Here is a 20,989-nt window from a genome sequence, read left to right as displayed (position 1 = left end):
TTCAAACTAGTGAGTTTATTAAAATTCATGATCTTTTTCCAAATTCATGGGCTATTATTCAAATTTTTGAATATTTTGTGCAATCATGCATGTGGACTGAGGAGAGGGATGGGCTAGTCTTTGTGCCAAGGCCTGGTCTGACGTTTTTAAGCTTATGACCAAAGTTCTAAAATACTGGGCTATGGAAAATAACAGTCAAATTGCTAGCGTGATAAACCGGTGCTACAGCACGCGAAATGGAACTAAATAGCTTAGTGGGATGCCCCTCCAAACGGTAAAGCGCCGTTATAGTCTCGAGATAGGGCGCTTTTTAAAACTATGCTTAAGACCCACTCTTCAGTGTAGGCTTTAGAAGCCTTAAGACCAACCTTACGTCCACATTGGAGATACCTAAGCTTCTGGGCTACCCTTAAAAAGATTCCCTTAAGATCAACCTCCACGATATATAAAGCTAACATACAGCCGCTTTTTGCTTATGCCCTCCTTGCAACCAACATTATGGCTGCCCTAATGGCGAGTGTTCATCATCACCACGACATTCTTCAAATCCATCATTCGCCCGTGCTCTGCTTTGCAAGTTCATGATGATCCTACATATCACGATGGACAAATCAAGTAGCAAGATGAAGCTAGTTGCAGTCAAACATCACCAACCAGTTCAGCTTCCATACATCTGCAATCTTTCCCCTCGCATTCTGTTTGATGACGTTCTTCATCGCATTCAGGTGCTCAAGCTCAACAATGTCCTTTTTAGACACATGCTTGTTGTGGTGATGTAGACGTGTGGTGTGGGTGGCCGATCCGGGCGACTCATGGCCCTGCTCTCCTCTCCCGTGCTCTGCTACTCCATCTCTGGCTTCCATGGATTCATTTCCTCCTATGATTGGAGGACTTTGCTCTATCGATCGGACACTCTCCGCCCAGTTGCTCGTCAATTTGACAATAACTGAGTAATTTCTACAAGGACGAGTTGTGCCTCGAGATGACGGCATTGTCGCGCTCTTTGTATGAAACATTGAACCGAAGATAGTGTTCGTTCACTTAATTAGAGATGTCAACCCGAGGTTCAGTTCAGTCAACTAACGACGTCCCATATTCCCTCAACCAAGTCTTGATGGACCAACAGTCCAACTTAACCAAAAGTCAAGGAGAACAACCATCAACTCCTCATCGGCGATGCTCTTGCCACCGGACGACTGACGGTAAGGTGCCACAGCTCACACATGGCGGCAACTCTGTGTGCTCCCCACTTCACGTGGAATTAAGTGCATGAATCGCGCGTGCTCGGCCCCAACCCGTGACTTGGTATGCGAACGAGCCTGGATACTAGCTAGTAAATGCCCAGGAGGTCATAGAAGTGAAGATCATGATACACAATGTGGATACAACAACCTGATTTTGAAGTGCAAAGCTACAATTGTAGTTAGCAGAACGATAAATATCCATGGGAAAAACATGAGTTTGCTAGCTGCTTCTGGTCCATTTTAATCACAATGCAGTCGATCATACTATAGTATGCAAATAGGCATCATAACATGATGGTAATAGTGGTTTGGTCAAATTAATTTCTCCTATAGGTTCCCGCATTTAGAAATTCCCATGCATAGAAAACAATGCGTTGACAGGTTACACCAATATCTGTTGACGAGTCGGATCTGCTTCTCATCCTAGACAATCTTGCTGGAGAGCCAAAAAATATCAAGGCCAAGAATATTTACTCTTGGTGGAGTTGCACTTCTCTTTCATAACATTTTATGGCATTGCAACCAAAGCTGACAATTGTTTTGAAGACATCTTATTTAATATATGGTTCTATTCTCTAATGCCTTTGAGTTACGTAGACTAGAAAGCATTGCTAGTCTTCTTTTGAGCTGTAGTGAAGCTGAAAGTTCCAATATTTGTTATATCATACAACATTGTTGCTCATGATCCTTCAATATTGATGGTTAAATTGTATATATCCACCTCCTCTGTATTATTAGTGTTCAATGTTTGGAAAATCATATGAAACCATCCGGTTACCAAGGACCTTGGCTCGGTTTTCAGAACCCTCGCCCATTTTAACCACCATATGACCTCTCCTTGTGTTTAAGGAATCGTACTATTATTTATTCTTTTGATCCCAAAGAAGTTTGGAAGCCGATGAACAAATTCAAATTTGAGAAATTAATCTCATAACATATTACGAAATTCTAGTGCTATTCTGTTCAAGAAACAATCTTACGTATCTTCACAGTTGAACTACTAAATACAAAAAGTGTCCTTGTTTTGTTGGGTCCATCCCAAATTCTTCTCTCGTTCTTTATCGCTCTGCCTTGGTTTGACATTTTACTGTTTTTTGGAACAGTTTGGCATTTTACTTTACTTTTTGAGGAAGTTTGACATTTTCCTTATTTTTTAGAAAGCTTGACATTTTACTTTCTTAGTAACGTTTGACATTTTACTATGAGTGCTTTGCTTGCAAAAGGGAAAAGCTGAATTATTTTTGGGACTGTCTATTTGACATTTGACTGTTTTTCAATTCGACAACATTCAAATTTCCTGACAAATGAATAGATGACACCTGTATGACCACATAATCAGCCAACAACACACAAGAGACACCGAAACGGGTCGGGGAAAACATCTGACCCGGTTCGCTGGACAACTAACCACTCAGAAAAATCAGGGGCCAACCCCTCTTGATCTCCATGACCACACAACACGTGCGCAACTTGCAACACATGAAAAGGGCCAAACCCTTCCCACAAACCACTCGACAGATCACACCTAACAGCACAAAAGAGCAAATCAGAAGGGAAGAAGAAGAAGGGGCAAGATGGAGGCGGCCATGGGCGAGGGGGGAGGGAGAGCAAACATAAATCAAAAGGGCTTGGGAGAGGAGGATGTACCTGACGTGGAGCAAGAAGGAAAAACATCAGAGGGGATTCAGCAACATGATTCCATAGGTCAGTAACAGTCCCAACTGCTCACCATCTTCTCTTCACCTCTCACATGAACAAATCAGGAGGAATTTCTCTTCATCTACAAAGAGATAGATCAACATCAATTGTAATTATGGGAAATTTAAGACAGCCCATGCCATATGTCTGGATAACACCCTGATACCTAGGACACATTCCATCAACAACACCAGAGAAGAACTTCTCAGAATATCTAGTGAAAGTGGCACAAGAAGGGAAATCACTAGATCGTTTCTGCCTCTACAAAACAATAGTAAAAGTGAAACACATATCAAAACACATATGATAGAACCAATAAGCAAATAAAACGTTGAAATACACAAGCAACAAAACTAAAAATAACATTTCAACCACTCAAAATATTTACTCGGATTACTACAAATTTCTTAGTAAAATACAAAACTTACGCATAAACTACACAAATACGGCTGAACACCCTGAAAACCCTACTACTTACATATGAATAACAAGAAGAAGAGCAAATAAAAAATGAAAAAATATAGGAAATTCATGGGAATTGCAGTACAACTCTGGGGGTAGATTACATCGTAACATATCTAAAAATACAGTGACTAAGAATTGGAATTACACTGGAAATCACATGAATATTACAGTGTAATGAAAACAGGGCAAACACATGAACTACGGTGTGAGCACATGAAAAATACTGCCAAATACATGATTAAGCACACATGATTTACCACCGAAAAACCTACTAAAAGTACACATTAATACATAAGCTTACACTCTAATACAAAGGGAACTGAAAATCTAGATAAAATTACTATGCAAACTGGGCTAAATTACACTGTAAGAATCCACTCAAATCCTATGACAAAAATCACAAATGAAATTATTGGGTAAAGTACACTGTAAAGTTGGGATAAATTACACTGTAACTACATTCAAATTACACTGTAAGTTTGGGACAAAATTTGCACTGTAAAGTTGGGATAAATTACACTGTGACACAGTGGAAAAATTAGCTAAAAATACACTGTAAGTCTGGTACAAATTGCACTGTAAACTGGGGATAAATTACATTGCAACTACATAAATCCACTGTAATTACACTATGACACACTGAAAAAATATTAGATGAAATACACTGTAAGTCTAGGACAAATTGCACTGTAATACTGAGATAAATTACACTGTAACTACATTCAAATAACACTTTAAATCCACTGTAATTACACTATGGCAATTCACAATGGAAAAATTAGGTAAATTACACTGTAAAGTCTGAGACAAATTATACTGTAAAGTTGGGATAAATTACACTGTAATTACACTATGACACACTGGAAAAGTTAGGTAAAAAACACTGAAGTCTGGTACAAATTGCACTGTAAACTTGGAATAAATTACACTGCAACTACATTCAAATTACACTATGACACACCGGAATATTAGGTGAAATACGCTGTAATTCTAGGACAAATTGCACTGTAATACTGAGATAAATTACACTGTAAATACATTCAAATAACACAGTAAAATTCACTCAACACCACACTGGAAAAGATAATGGATAAACTACACTGTAAGGCTGGGACAAATTACATTGAAATACTGGGATTACACTGTTATTACATTCAAAATAACACTGTGAGTACACTGGAAAGAGCTAAACATGAAGGGGCTGGGACATCATCAGACAAATTACATTCGAAATATTGAGTAAAATACACTGAATGTACTAGGACAAATTACACTTAAATTAAACTTCAAATTACATGTCTGCTTGTAGTCAACATCACACAAACACCTAGGATAAAAAAACATGGCACAAAAGGAAACTAAACAACTGCATCTCACAACAACAAAACAGGAGGCAAATCCAGGGACTACAAAATGGAACTAAACATGAGCAAGAAGCATCACAAACATAAGAGAGCAGGACACAAAGCCGCGGAATTGCGCACCTACAGAGTACATCTACATAATCCCCCAACTTCGACAAACCGCGGACAGGAGACAAGGCAAACAACCACAACATCTACAACTGTACATCAGGGGCGCGGGGGACAACAAAATCACGCATCTCCATCTCTAGCGGGGAGACAACAAATCACGCATCTACAACTACATCAGGGGAGCGGCGAGAGGGCAACATGAACTCACCTAGATCTGGAACCAAACGCAACCAAAAAGCACATAGGAGAGAGCGAGAGAGAGAGGAACAACCAACCGCGACACCGGGGATCTAAGAGAAAGGGGACCGAAATCAAGATCGAGCGGTGGAAGATCTCGAAAACGCCATGGATGAAGAATCGCCTCCTCTGCTGCGCCACTCGAGCTCGCCCTCGGCCTTATCGAAACAGAGCTTCCAGAATGGGGAAAGAGGAAAATACACGCTCTCCCCAATTCAAACAAGACAAAAACCAGCGGGGCCGGGGCGGCGGTAACGGGCAGAGAGAAAACCACGCTCGGAAAAAAACGGACCCGGAAACAAGCCCAAATAAAAACAAAACCAGCGTGAATCTCCACGCAAGAACGGACGGACAACGATTTGAATGACAGTGAAGTGCAAAACACTCAGCTGTATAATAGCAAATCCGTTGTATTTTCGAAAAAATGGGTCGAGCTAAAATTGTGACCCGGTTCTCAACTAATCAAAACAGAAACACAAACAGACACTCAATGAGGCGGCTTAAAAGGACCGCCCCTCCCCGCCCCGCCCCCAAGCACATAACCTGGATCACAAAAGCACCTGACAACTAAAAGAAGAGGAAAAGCAGCAAACAGCTGACCTTGAACTTGCAACCCATGAAAAGGCCCAGATCTCACCTTGTACTACCCCTCCCCTCCACAGATCCCAGCTACTACACAACCCTAGCGCATAACACAACCAGGAGACACCACTTACAGTGTAGACTAATGGAAATTACACTCAAGAACAGAAGAAATTACAGTGTAAACCTGACACAAATTACAGAGTAATCAAAGGCATACAGCCAAGAAAGCACATGAATTACAGTGAAAATCAGAAATGGGAGATTACAGTGCAAAAATCACATGAATTACATAGTAATTACAGAGCAATTATACAGTTTACTTTAGGGAAATTACACTGGCAAAAATCTAAGTGAAAATACCAAGCATATTAGAGTGTACATTGAGGGAAATTACAGTGTAAAAACTATACAGAAATTACAGTGTACATCGAGGGAAATTACAGTGTAAGTACTATATGGAAATTACAGTGTACATTGAAGGAAATACAGTGTAATTACCATGAATATTACGGTGTGTATTGAGGGAAATTACAGTGAAATTACCATGGACATTAAAGTGTACATAGAGGAAAATTACAGTGTAATTACTTACAGACTACTTTCATTGAAATTACAATGCAAAGTACACTGTGATTGCCATGGTTGTTGCAGAGTACATTGCAAAACTGATGAAAATTACAGAGTAAGCTACTACAGTAAAAAAGCGCATGAATTACAAAGCAAAACTACACAATTACAGTGCAAACGTAGGTCTAAACTGGGGGATTACAGACCAAAAGCACAAGAATTGCAGCAAACAATCAGACGGGAATTACAATACAGTGCAAAACTGGGGGACCACATTACATGGAAATACTTATTACAGTGCAATTCAGAGCTAAAATCCACTGGAATTCTAGGAAAACATATAGAAAAAAAGTTGACACAATAGCAGACCTAGTTGCAGTGCTAGAACGGACGGGATTATGGAGAAAAAACCCACGAACTACCAGGAAAACAACACTGCAAACTCTGAAAAAACTCATACAAAAAAAGAAAACCAACCCTAAAAATGCACGTCTACCTAAAACCTGACCCTGTCAGATGGTTGAAACTGCAACGGCAGGGGACGAGCCAGAGGGCTCAACCAACACTCAACACAGAGACATGCCTATCACCTGAAAAACCACAAACCCTCACCCTACCAGAGGACCAACATATCAAGCAAAATATTCATAAATGAGCAACCAAACAACGGCTACAACGAGAGGATCAAAACGAGAACATCTAAAATGTAACAACGCAATCACAAAGCCAGGGGCGAACACACAAATACTAACTGACGCAAGCACCTGGAATCCACAGTAAATACACGAACCACGAAGCAGAACCAACAGCTAAATGTTGAAACAACAACAAGCTCTACAAGACAAACACACGAACACCTAGATGTGGAAGCTACAGAACCACAACCATGGCAAGTCGCCCGCGGGAAGGGAGAGAGACAAGAAGATAACCAGGGAAGTAGGGAATCGAAGAGGAAAATCAGGCTCCGGCAGAGAGGGATCTCGGAAACGCCATGAACCCGACGGAATCGCTTCGACTCCTCCGCCGCTCGAGCGCCTCCTCCTAACGCTCCCCCATCTGCCCCTCTGCCCTTTCGACCCAAATGAAATGGGGAAAAATTCAAAAGGGAGAAAAGGAAAAGGAAATGACACGCACGGGGGAGATGGTAACGGGCGGACCCAAAATAAAACCCAGCCCGATAAAAGAAAACAGCACCCGACAAAAGAAACCCGCGACTGAAACAACAACTCTCAGCGCAAATCTAAGCGCAAGATCAGACGGCCACAAATTCGAATTACAGCGAATTGAAAAACAATCGACTGTTAAATAGCAAAACCGTTATTTTTTACTCCTTCCGTTTTAAATTACCGTCGTGGTTTTAGTTCAATGCGAGTCGCTCCAGCCCAGGCCATTTTCATATGTTGGAGACACTGATGAGTGGGGCCACCGCAGACCAGTCCAGACCACGCAGATCCTCACAGCTCGCTCTCCCTCGCCGCCGGCGCCGGCGCCACCGCCACCGCCGCCGCGCCGCCGCCAACACCAGCACACCATGCTATTGCTCCGCCTCCACAAGTGCATCCTCAACCAGCTGCTCCCTTCTACCTCTGCCTCCATCTCCCCACTCCACCGCCTCATCTCCGCCGCCGCGCCCGCCGCTTCCGCAGGCCCTAGCTTCGCCGTGGAGGACTACCTCGTCTCCACCTGCGGCCTCTCCCGGGCGCAGGCGCTCAAGGCCTCCACGAAGCTCTCCCACCTCAAGTCGCCAGCCAATCCCGACGCCGTCCGCTCCTTCCTCGCCGGCCTCGGCCTCTCCACCGCCGACGTCGCAGCGCTCGTTGCCAAGGATCCCAGGTTCCTCTGCGCCGGCGTGGAGAGGACCCTGCCCCCCGTCGCCGTCGGGCTCGCCGGCCTCGGCCTCTCGCGCCCCGAGATCGCGCGGCTCGTCTCGCTCGCCGGCGAGTTCTTCCGCGGCAGATCCGTCGCCTCGAGGCTGGCCTACTTCCTCTTCCTCTTCGGCTCCTACGAGAGCCTCCTCCGGGTGCTCAAGCACAGCCCCAATCTCCTCGGATGCGACCTCGACCGGGTCATCAAGCCCAACGTCGCCTTCCTGCGGGAGTGCGGGCTAGGTGCTTGCGATATTGTCCGGCTGTGCATCCGTGTGCCATGGCTGCTCGGCAATAACCCGGAGTGCATCCGGGCGATAGTGGCGTGCGCCGAAGGACCCGTGGATCGGGAATGTTCGGGCAAGCGCTACAAGCTGTTGCATTCCTCAGCCAGGAGAAAATCACCGCCAAAGTGGAGGACTTGAAGAAAATGTTTCAGTGGTCGGATGCCGAGGTGGGAATTGCTGTTTCTAAGGCTCCAGCGGTGCTGCTGAAGACTAAAGAATCGCTGCAGCGCAGGTCCGAGTGCCTCATCTCCAAGGTCGGGTTGGAACCGGCATACATTGCTTTTCGTCCAGCAATGCTCATGTACAGCTTGGAGGGCAGGATCAGACCCCGGTACTACGTTGTAAAGTTTCTCAAGGAAAATGGATTGCTAGATCACGACCGGGACTACTATAGTACAGTCGTGATCAGCGAGAAGGTATTTAACTGATACTATATGCTTTTTTCCTGCTATTGTATGTCCCCTTCTTTTTTAATCTGTTGCATGCTACCTTTGTCGTTGCTAGCTCCTGATGAAACTGATACTTGCATTCCTTCATGGCATGGTTTTGAACTTCTTCATCCTCATGCAATAGAAAAAAAATATGAGATTGCATACCATTCTTGGATTCATTAAAAATGCTATTTTCAGTTTAGTAGGTGTTTCCTTGCAGGAATTTAAGTATTTTCACCGGCAGACCACCATAAAGTTATTATCCTTAGTTGTCCCTGCAAATGTTAAAAGTGGCGACCGTCCTTATCAATATAAAAAAAATCAATAGACAAATGTTGCCTATCTAGTTAACAAGCTTCTAGTTTGGAACCATCTGTGTATGATAACTACAGGCAATATGGGATGGTTGCTCTTCATCTGATAGTCGATCACTGGGCAGAAACAAAAAGACATGGAAAGTGCAGAAGCTAATAATGGTTCATGTAGCATTACTGGGTTTACTTCCATTACACGCATGGTATAATATATTCAATCGAATTTCCGAGGGCTTGATCTTGCGTCCTTTATACATACAATCCATACATTGCTCACCTTCAAGGGCTCATCTGCTGTCTTTAGATGACAAGTGCATGACTCCCAAGTATTGAACTGTCATTTGTCGATGCCATTATTATATGTAATAGTGACTGGAACCCACTAAATGATCAAAAGGCTTTCAAAGAATCAAAATAGAGTCACAACTTAAGTATCCAAGCATTTTTTGCTTACACACTCCTTTCACAATGGAGGAGAAGTGGTCTGTGCTTGCAAAACAGGGCATGCTTATTGATAAGTGATAACTACTTCAAGGATATAACACATAGCATAAGCCATTCCTTGATCAGTTGGGTGCATCTTATATTAATATCTCTTCACTAGACTAGTAGACTTGATGAGCTTAAGCATGACAACTGTGCAAGTAAAAGCTTATGTATAAAGTAATTTCAGAGCTCTTGACAAAATAAACGACGAATGTTGTAGGCAGCACCAAAATCGACTGTACATGCATATCAGAAGCTAATATCAGCTGGAAATTTTAGTCAGAAAGATTACTGTAATAGGTGAAAAAGAGGAAATGTGTGAATTAGATGGAGATCCATCTAATTTCTGGTTAACTTTACTAGAGGGAAAATGTGTGGATAGTCGAACTCGCTCTCTTGCCACGACTTTGACTCACGAACTCGAGTCGGATTCATTCAGTGCTGACTTTTTTGAGGATCGTTTGTGTTGGAGCTATATATCTGAACCTCCAGAATCAGGCCATAAAGTCTTGCAGAACATAGAAGAACCAGCCAAAGTCCGTGCTGACCAGAAGGAAGCGTAAATAGGTTGGCGAAATCAAAATCAATCTTCAAAAGGTTCACCTGACAATAAACACGATGGTATGTTGCCTAAAAAGTGTTCTACTTCGAGTCTTGCTCTTCAACCACTGGATGGCAGTATGGCACACAACGAAAATTAGGTATCATGATCATCATTACTTAATATACATTCTGCTGCAGATATGCATGTTAGATTGTTCTGATGCAATTTTGTTCTGAAGGGGTGGAAAAACGGATAAGCACACCCAAGAATCTTCATTTCCAACTAAATAAGCAAGACTTGTCAGAACTAATTATGGCCCTAAAATTGCCGGTATGAATTTTCTTAATTCTGCTACTTCCTCTTTTTACTTTTTCTTTCATCATGGCATGCTATTGTCAGGATGCATCGAAGTCACCTTTTTATGCTTAGAATATGTTCTGCTAATGTACAGAAGGTTACACAAAGTGTACAGACTCGTTATTATCTGCATGCAAAAACAAAAAAAACAAAAATCCCTAAACTGAATCTTGTCTTGTACCTGAATGAAACTGATAAAAAAAATGTCTAAATTAACTACCAGTTTGTGCCCACAACTACATCTGGCAAATATTTCAATGTGCAGTTATTGTCACACTCATGAGGAGATCGAGAGGGACGAACTAGCTAAATCACGCATATCTCACAAGTAAAAGGGGGAAGTAGGAGCCCCGTCTAGGGTTTGTATTGCTGTAAAGGTATAATTGTGCTTGGTAGAGATAATTCTCAGAGATGATCGATGCCATTACAGAGAGGGGTAGCTGGCTTGTATGCTCAGCTGGCCACGGTGAAAAGGTACAGTCCGGCAATTGAAACGAGGCAGTAAAAGTACATAACGTTCTGGTGATCAGGCGAGCATCGTGAGCCGTTGGACCCCCAGAATGTCTTGAATCTTGGCCGCCCGTTATCTGAAGACGGTCGACAACTTGGGACTGAATCTGCAGGTGTGGTAGTACCCACCACTTGTCGATAGTTTGCTTGAAGAAGGCTGGAAAGGTTTTCTTGATAAACGCTGCATCTTCCCAGGAAGCTTCATCCGGCGGCAAATTTGCCCATTGCACAAGCCACTGGACGATGGAGAGATTGTTGCGAACTACCTGACGAGTGTCTAACACCAGAACAGGTTCAGTTTGGATCATACCATCAGAGCGAACGAGCGGAAGATCAGCACAAGGAATGGCCCGAGGTCCGATATGCTTCTTGAGTTGACTGACGTGAAACACCGGGTGGATGCTAGTAGAATCAGGTAGCAGCAGTTTGTACGCGACACGTCCCACTTTGGCAATTACTCGGAAGGGGACCGTAATACTTACTCACAAAAAAAAGGCCTGAGCAATAGTCTGAACTGTGAATGGGTGAGACAAAGGTATGAAGTGGGCACCTTCTCAATCTCGAATATTTATGGCCCTTGTGCTACCTCGGACAAGCAAGCCTTTGCCAATGAATTACTTCAGCTAGGTCAATCTGTCTCCGGCCCATGGGCGCTTATCGGTGACTTTAACTTCACTCTCAGGCCATCTGATCGATCCAATGATAACTTTGACCACTCTGAGGCTAATTTCTTCTCCTTTGTGCTTAACCAAATTAAGCTTCAGGAGCTTCCCCTGCATGACAGGTTATATACCTGGTCCAACCAACAGACCCCTCCTATACTCGTTCGTTTAGATAGGGCTTTCGTTAACACCGACTGGAGCTTCCTACTACCAGACTCTTCCCTCACATCCTCTTGCTGAACGACGTCAGATCACGTTCCGTTAGTCCTCGCTGCTTCCTCCAAAACTCCTAAACCTTCCATTTTTCGTTTCAAAAATGGTCTCCTGCGTTTCCAGGCTTTCAAAAATCTTATCACGCAAAATTGGAACAGTGTTCCTTCCTCTCAGAACTTGGCCTCTCTATGCCTAAAACTAAAACGGGTGCGGGCCGCAGCCAAGACTTGGGCTAAGAAGGCTAGGTCTCCTCTGGTGATCACCAAAAAAACTGTAAAACTGTCATCACCTTTCTCGACAAGATAGAAGAATCGTGCACTCCGTCCACCCTCGAACGCTCCTTGCGCACCCAAGTGGCTCTCTCGCTGCATCGACACAATGCTCTCTCCGCGACTTACTGGCGCCAACGTGCCAAAATTAAGGACTGTGCCCTCGGAGATGAGAACTCAGAGTATTTCCACCTTTGTGCCACGTAAAAACCAGATTAAGGCCATCACCGTAAATGGCGTCGATGTTTCCTCTCACTCTGGCAAGCATCAGGCTCTGCGTGAGTACTTCAAAAAAATAATCGGCTCTCCAACCGCCTGTAACATGCCCCCCAATCTTGATGAGTTGGTTTCATCGTCTCGTCTCAATTCGTCTCAGTCCAACGCTCTATGCGTGCCTTTCACCCTAGATGAGCTCAAGAAGGCTTTGCTCTCCATGAACGACAACACAAGTCCAGGCCCAAATGGCTTTGGGCCGGCTTTTTACAAAGCAAACTGGGACCTTGTTAAAAACGATCTGATGCATCTTTTATTTTCTTTTCACTCATGCACCACCGACCTTACACGCATTAACAAGTCCTTTATCGTTCTCATTCCTAAAAAAACCAGGATCTTCTGAACCAGATCACCTTAGGCCGATCTCTCTTTAGAACTGCTCCGTAAAACTCTGCTCCAAATGCCTAACTAATAGAGTTCAACCAACCTCGTCCACCCCGACCAATCTGGGTTCATTAAAGGACGTAACATTGTGGAAAATTTCATCCTTGCCGCGGATATTGTCCAAGTTTGCCACAAGCGGAATTGTCCGGCTATAGTTCTAAAATTAGACTTTAAGAAAGCCTTCGACTCAGTCTCCTGGAACTGTCTGTGCAAGATCCTAAAGGCAAAAGGTTTCCCAGACACTTGGATTCATTGGATTATGATGTTAAATAACTCCAGTCAATCGGCCATCCTGCTCGACGGTGTCCCCGGGAATTGGATCCAATGCAAAAATGGTCTTAGGCAAGGCGATTCTATATCTCCTTACCTATTTATTATTGTTGCCAACATCCTGCAACGTATGATTCTTTATGCCTCCAACCAAGGTCTTCTGCAACATCCAATCATCACAAACGCCCCCTGCCCGATGCTTCAGTATGCCGACGACACTCTCATTATCATCAAGGCCGACCCCGACCATCTAGCCCACCTTAAACTTATTTTACATAATTTCTCTTTGGCTACTGGGCTTACGATCAACTTTGAAAAAAGCACGTTCGCCCCGATCCATGTAGACCCTCACTCTGCTACGCTTATGGCATCATCTCTAGGTTGCACAGTAGCTTCTTTCCCTCAAAATTATCTCGGCCTCCCTCTATCTACGCATAAATTACGGCTGCTAGATTTCCACCCTATGATCGCCAAGGTAGACAAACGGTTGGCTGGTTGGCGAGGACACCTTCTCTCTGCTGCAGGTAGGGCGGTCCTCGTCAAGTCTGTTATTCGTGCCCTTCCCACCTACGCCATGAGCGCTATGCTTCTTCCTGCCGGCACTATTCTAGAGATCGACAAACGTTGCCGCGCTTTCTTTTGGGCAGGTGACGACACTGTCAATGGGGGACAGTGTAAGGTTGCTTGGGATGAGGTTTGTGCTCCGATTTGCAAAGGCGGTCTCGGTTTCCGTTGCCTACGCACCCATAATATTTGCCTCCTCCTCAAATCGCTAAGTAAAATCCACTGCCCAGGCAACGCCACCTGGGAGACGTGGCTTGCTAACACCTACGGCTGGGCCGGTGGGCACTACATTGGGGACACCCATAGGCTACACACGAACGTCTGGAAAGATCTAACTTCCGGCCTTCCCTTTTTTCGCTCAATCACCCATGTCAACATTGGCAACAGCATCTCTACTGCCTTCTGGCTGGATCTCTGGATCGGCGCTGTTCCTCTAGCCTTCCACTTTCCAAATCTCTTCTCACACACCACCAAACAGAATGTCTCAGTTGCGTTCGTGCTAGCTGATGTGGACCTACGTCTCTCGCTACAGCCACGTTTATCCAACGCTGCTAACTCCGAACTTCAATCCTTGCGATCTCTATTAGCCACTGTTATCTTAATGCCGCAGGTGCCAGATTCGCGTTTATGCAGGATTAACGACAAACCCCTCACTGTTGCTTTTGCATATGAAGCGGCTTTTGACTCTCGGCCAGAGGATCTGTTCGCAGACTTCATCTGGGGAAGAACTATGCGACTAATCGATGCAGGTTGTTTCTCTGGCTCGCACACAAAGGGCGTTTGTTCACCAACGAGCGTCAACTCCGAAGAAGCCTGTCAGACTCTGACGCCTGCCCGTTCTGCTCGGAAACTGAATCAACTTCCACATGCTGCTACACTGCCCAACGGCCTCTGAGGTCTGGACGGTCGTCGACTCCCTAAACTTTGATCCTGCTGATTGCGAGACTATACACGACCTGCGAAATCCACAGCTTACATGCAAGGCACGCAACACTGTCATCTTGGCTATCCACTGGAGTATCCAGAAAAGAAGAAACGCCAAAATTTTCCGGAATGAGGTGGAATCCTTGGGAACTGTTCTCCGTCGTGCTGCTTAAGAAATATTCTTTTGGTCAAACAGATGTGCTAATGAGACCCGGAAACAAATTCTGGTCGACTGGGGGATTATGTTGTCCCGTCTGGATGTAGCTTAGTCCCTAGCTTTTATTTTTCTCCTTAACCCCCCCCCCCCCCCCCCCTCTCTCTCGCCTCTCTGTAAATACTATGTAAAACCAAATCAATAAAATGAGTTCAGGCTGGCCTTGCCTGCCATAGTTCCCTCAAAAAAAAAGTGGGCAAATTTGGATAATCTGTCGACCACTACAAATATAACATCCTTGCCATTTGATTTTGGAAGGCCCTTGACAAAGTCCATGCTCAGGTGGGTCCAAACCATATCAGGTAATTCCAGGGGATCTAGATAACCAGGATAAGAGCAGTTTTCTCCCTTGTTCTTTTGACAGGTTGGACATTCTGCCACAAATTTGTCAACATCTTGCTTAAGACCAGGCCAGTAAAATATGCCCTTGACCCTGCGATAGGTGGCTTTCATCCCTGAGTGGCCCCCAAGTGCGGAGGCATGCAAAGCAGTGAGGAGTCTGGCTCTTACAGCATTATCATTGCCAACATAAATTCTGCCCTTATGTCTGATTATCCCTGAATGCAGAGTGTTCTGATGCATAGAGTGGTTTGGAGATAAGAGCAGTTTTTCTAGGATAGATTTGCAAGCAGGACCATTGCTGTATGACTGCTCCACTTCAGATATCCGCTGTGGAGTTACCATTGACATGGCCATAAGAGGGCTTTTTCTAGAAAGGGCATCTGCAATAATATTCTCTTTGCCCTTCTTGTATTGCAGTGCGAAGTTAATTCCAGGAGCTTCAGCATCAGTTTGTGTTGGATGCCAGTTGTTAATTTCTAGTCTGTCATGAATTGCAGACTCTGATGATCTGTTCTTATGATGAGATCATTTCCCAGAAAATAATGCCTCCACCTCTTTAATGCAGCAATGATAGCCAATGCCTCTTTCTCATAGGTTGAAAGAGCAGCATTCCTAGGGCATAGTGCTGAGCTGTAGTAGGCCAAAGGTTTCCCATTCTGCATCATGATTGCCCCTAATCCTACTCCTGAAGCATCTGTTTCCAAACAAAGGGTTCAATAAAGTTTGGAAGAGCTAGTACTGGAGCAGTTACAAGAGCTTGTTTAAGTTCCTGGAAGGCCTTTGCTTGAGATTGTGTCCAACAGAAGTTGTCCTTCTTGAGAGCATCATGGAGAGATCTTGCAATTGACCCAAAATTTCTCACTAACCTTATGTAATATCCACACATTCCCAAGAATCCTCTGAGCTGTGTTGTTGTGGGGGCAGGCCAATTAGCTACATCAGCTACTTTGGAAGGATCTGTAGATACGCCCTCTCCAGTAATAACATGACCTACATAATCCACTTGTTTGACAGCAAAGACACTCTTGGAGAGCTTAGCGAACAACTGGTGTTCTTGGAGTAACTGCATCACTATTTGCAAGTGTGTCACATGTTCAGATAGGGATTTGTGAATGTCATCGAAGAAGACTAACACAAATTTTCTGAGATAAAGGCCAAATATGCTATTCATGAGGGCTTGAAAGGTGCCAGGGGCATTAGCAAGTCCAAAGGGCATCACCAGAAACTCATAATGGCCAAAGTAAGTCCTAAAAGCTGTTTTTGGAATTTCATTTTCATCCATCCTAACCTGATGATAGCCAGATCTGAGATCTAATTTGGAGGAATAAGTGGCTCCATGTAATTCATCCAGTAAATCTTCAATCACTGGAATAGGAAATTCTTTTTTGATAGTGGCAGCATTGAGTTTCCTGTGGTCAATACATAATCTCCAGGTTCCATCTTTCTTCATGACTAGGATTGCAGGAGAGGAGTTAGGACTTTCACTTGCTGTTATGATCTTGTCTCTGAGCATCTTGTCTACTTGTCTCTCCAATTCATTTCTTTGCATGTGAGATACTCTGTATGGTCTAGTGTTAGGTGGGATACGTACCCCCTGAGTATCAGGGAATAAACGATTTAAAACAATGTCGACGCTTCATGGATACTCGGCAGGTGCGTTTGGATACGGCCCAGCCCTGTTAAGAGGTAAACTATGCTCCATCCTTTCACGCGGCAGCCCAGCTAGGTCATCGAGCTTGATCCCCGATGGCAGCTCAACGGATGAGGTCGGCACAACCTCCCGAGGTATTTGTACCGAGCCGTTCAACCGCCAGCCGTAGGTAATCTCACTTCCTCTTCTCTGTTCTCCTCTCATGATCTCATCTCCTCGGATCCTCTCCTCCTGCTCAACCTATCGACCTAAGGGCACCATTGTGGAGCCATCTTACAGTATTGCTCCTCTGATCCTGTCCTATGGATTTCAACCTACCAGCACATTATTTTGGTGAGATTAAAAATAGTAAAACATATCCCGGTATTGGCGCTTATCCAAAATGGTGAATTTACGTATCCGTATCGACCCGATACTAATACACATATCCGTATCCATGCACTCTAGACAGCAGGAAATTGTTGTAGAACTTCTTCCACTTCAGGTGGCACAAATTGTTTTTCAGGGACTTTGAGTGTTGTATCTCTGATAAGCTGCAGTATATAACCAGGAGCTTCCTTGGACAGTAACTTGTCAATTTCAGATGCATCAATGTCTGTGGCAGATGATAAAGTGTCACATGCTAGTATAGTAACAGGAGTTCCTTTGTTCTTCATAACAGTGATTTCTCTAGGATTGTAGTGGAATGCAACTGGGCTGTGTTTAGCCATCCAGTCACTTCCTAGTACAATATCATGCCCTGGAAGGTCTAGTACTCTGAATTGTTGCTGAAACTTTGTGCTGCCAACAGTAAAAGTGGTGGTGGGGACAAAGGAACGAGACCACAAAGGATAGAGATATTATTCACATTGTCAGATTGCATAGCCTGAGCTGAGATTGTCATGCATTGCTCATCTGTCTAAGGTTGCTCATTGTCATCTTGTTCCTCAAATTGCTGAGTGTACTCTGTTACAGATAACTGGTGTTGTTTGAGAGAATGGAAGCGCTCGGTCAAGTCATAAGAACTGGAAGGAGAGAATCTATGCAGTAATTCTTCACTGAATTGTGACCAAGTGAGTTTCTTCTTGAGTAGTCCTGATCTGCGAAGCCACACATCAGCTGGTCCAGTGACATACAATTGTGCAAGATTTACTCTGTATTCTAATGGTGCACCTGCCATTTGGAAGAATTTTTCACACTGTCTGATCCATCCTCATGGGTTTTCACCATCAAACTTGGGAAAGTCCATCCGAGGCCCTTTTGTGATGGATTTGAGAAACTGGATTCTCATTTCCTCTTCATATCCTCTGTAATAGTCTTCCCATTGAGTTCTAACTGCAGGTGGTTGAAAGTTGTGGAATGCTGGGGTGTGTGGTGTTCTGATAGGTGCCATTGGGGTGGCATTACCCACCCGAGGTGATGTCCTGGTATGATGCCTGACGAAAACCTGGAGGTGCTTGGCGCCTACTGGTGTTGATTGGTGGTAAATTGTGTGGCACTTGTGTTCCTAACACTCTGGTTTTCTCCTGTTCTGTCTGCATTCTCTTCCTAAGTTCCTCTGTAAGTGGTCGAACCGGAGGATGAGACCTATCCGTTGCTGCTGTAGTCTTGAGGGCTTGCTCTGTTTCTGGTACTGCAGTTTGCACTGGTGGAGTGGAAGTAGTTGCCCCTTGTGATCCAAAGGATTTCAGGATATCAGACATGGCTGATAACTGGGTAGTGAGAGCCGAGACCGCGTCCTGAGCTCCTGTCATCACCTTGAAGGAAATATGTCCTAGAGGCAATAATAAAGTTGCTATTTATATTTCCTTATATCATGATAAATGTTTATTATTCATGCTAGAATTGTATTAACCGGAAACTTGATACATGTGTGGATACATAGACAAAACAAAGTGTCACTAGTATGCCTTTACTTGACTAGCTCGTTGAATCAAAGATGGTTAAGTTTCCTAGTCATAGACATGAGTTGTCATTTGAGTAACGGGATCACATCACACTACAAAAAAAATACACTTCTGTGATGATACGTGTTTGTCACAGTAGGTCACGTTTTTTGTCATGCATGTACATCCATGACGATTTTATGACAGAATCAAGATAGTCATACCTGTGCTGTCGTAGAAGTGTTTCATGACATTACCAAATTTATCATCACGGAAGTGTCCACTTCCATGACGATAAATCGCGCGTCACAGAAGTGCTTTCGTCAAGGGTGACCGACACGTGACATCCACCGTAACGGAACGCCGTTAAGCTATCGGGTCCGGTTTTGGATCCGATAACCCGTTAACAGCCCCGACCAATGGGGATTTTCCACGTGTAAAATCATCATTGGCTGGAGGAAACACGTGTCGGCTCACCGTTGGGACAGATGTCATCCACTCATTGGACCCAAAGCGCCTATGAAACGTCGACACGTGGCACGGCCCAACAGAGGCCCATTCCTGTGAAAAGGCTGTCCCGTTTGACTTGGTCAAAAGGTGTCGGGCCGGCCCACGGCAAGCCTGTTTATAGCATGTTCGCATATAGCCCATTTACAGCCCGCTAACCCAGGGCCCGTTTACGGCCTATCCGAATTAGGCCCAGTAGCATCATCTGGGCCGTCCAATATAATTCCAGCCCGTTTTAACTTCCGGCCCATGTATGGCCCATGACGTCTTTCAACCCATATGAGGCCCTTAGTAACTTTCGGCCCATTAACGGCCCGTGGTAAAACTGGCCCGTAATGAACAGTGTATCACTTTATACCCATTAACGGCATGTGGTGAAACTGGCCCGTAATGAACATTGTATCACTTTATACCCATTAACGGCCCATTATTCCGTTGGGCCGTTTCCAGCCCATGTTACCTTTCGGCCTTCTCAGGGCCCATTTATTCTTGGGCTCATTTCCAGCATTCGTTTACTTACGGCCCATTACTGTCATTTTCTGCTTGGCCAAATTCAGCCCGTGGTTACAGTCGGCCCGTTTATGGGCCATTAATACGTTGGGCCGTTTTCATAGCATCATCAAATACGGTCGATTAACGACGGCCCGTTATGGTCGGCCCATGAACGGACGATTTCAACTCTAGCCCATTTACGACCATAATGTGGTCTATTATTGGCCCATGTTTGGCCAACCGATCGTACGGCCCGTAGAAGGCCCATTGATGATACGACCCGTAGAAGGCCCATGCCCATTGTGTCTATGGCCCGTAGAAGGCCCATTGTTTCTACGCCGCAGAAGGCCCATTGTTTCTATGGCCCTTAGAAGGCGCATTTTTTCTACGGCCCTTAGAAGGCGCATTTTTTCTACGGCCCGTAGGAGGCCCATGTTAACTACAGTAAATATGTAGCCCATGGTTATTGTGGCCTAGTTTTAAAAAGTAGGTTATTGCGGCCACTAGCAAACCGCGGAAAAAGAACTGCACTGACTACAAGAAAACAAATAAACAAGACAATAAAGAAATAAATAAGCAAGCAACTTACGCTAGGCTATCACGGCTATTACACATATTACATCCACTGGACATCAAAGTTCGCCACCAGTGCAAATATAGGGAACAAAGCATCATATAAACGTCGCAACAAAAAAAGTCCAGAACTGAAACCACTTCAGAAGAGCTCAAGAAACAATATCCTGGGTACCCATAATGCTGGCAAGATGCTTAGCAAGCTTATTAACTTTCTCTTGTTTGGCGCTTAAATCCTCCAGCACTTGCTGTTGCACCAGAAAGTATGCATCTGAATTCTCCAGGGACTTCCTCAGTCATTCGGCTTCCTGTCGCATAACATCTGATCGATGTCTTTCGACTTGAAGTTGAGACTCAAGAAGCCGAACTGATTCAGGCAGCGAGTTCGAAGAGCTGGTGCCAGCAGTAGTAGCCAGTAACTCTAACACTACATCAAGACAGGACTTTGGGGTTGTCTCAGTGTCTTCAATATAGTTTTTATCAGCTTTCTTGGAGACCAACAGGGATGTCTCACTATCTTGAACCTTATCTGCATTACTTCCTTTACCATTGCATAACGGGGTACTCTTCTCCAATATTTTATCCGCGTTCTAAAAGAGAAACAAACAAACACATCACAGGTTTATAATGTAGTATATGAAACTCATTTTGGTAAACCAGTTCAGTAGTAAGGTGGACAGGATAACAACATGAAACAAACATATATCTATGTAGTATGGTC

The 20,989-nt window shown here is 44.3% G+C and overlaps 1 protein-coding gene and 1 long non-coding RNA gene across 3 annotated transcripts; one reads left to right on the top strand and one right to left on the bottom strand.

Moving 5' to 3' along the window:
• Positions 1-2,904: 2,904 nt before the first annotated feature.
• LOC123179574 (uncharacterized) lies at positions 2,905-5,299 on the bottom strand. Its single transcript, XR_006490473.1, has 3 exons — positions 5,158-5,299; positions 3,109-3,203; positions 2,905-3,024 (listed from the first exon to the last, which is right to left on the bottom strand). It is a non-coding gene; the product is annotated as an uncharacterized lncRNA (long non-coding RNA).
• Positions 5,300-8,666: 3,367 nt separating this feature from the next.
• Positions 8,667-18,677, top strand: LOC123183403 (uncharacterized). Of its 2 annotated transcripts, XM_044596212.1 has the most exons (3): positions 8,667-8,839; positions 10,153-10,355; positions 10,437-18,677. In XM_044596212.1, exon 3 carries the CDS (start codon positions 13,126-13,128, stop codon positions 14,593-14,595), a length of 1,470 nt encoding a protein of 489 aa, XP_044452147.1. In that variant the 5' UTR covers positions 8,667-8,839; positions 10,153-10,355; positions 10,437-13,125; the 3' UTR covers positions 14,596-18,677. The 2 variants fall into 2 exon arrangements, with proteins under 2 accessions (XP_044452147.1, XP_044452145.1); XM_044596210.1 differs by lacking the exon at positions 8,667-8,839 and having other exon boundaries at positions 9,234-10,355.
• Positions 18,678-20,989: the final 2,312 nt, after the last annotated feature.

The sequence above is a fragment of the Triticum aestivum genome, chromosome 1D, assembly GCF_018294505.1.
Source record: "Triticum aestivum cultivar Chinese Spring chromosome 1D, IWGSC CS RefSeq v2.1, whole genome shotgun sequence".
In the NCBI taxonomy this organism is placed as follows: domain Eukaryota; kingdom Viridiplantae; phylum Streptophyta; class Magnoliopsida; order Poales; family Poaceae; genus Triticum; species Triticum aestivum.
This window is presented reverse-complemented; position numbering and strand designations above follow the sequence as displayed.

Coding starts and splice junctions, on each gene's coding strand:
- LOC123183403 (XM_044596212.1), top strand. CDS start 13,126: ATGATGTTAAATAACTCCAGTCAATCGGCCATCCTGCTCGACGGTGTC.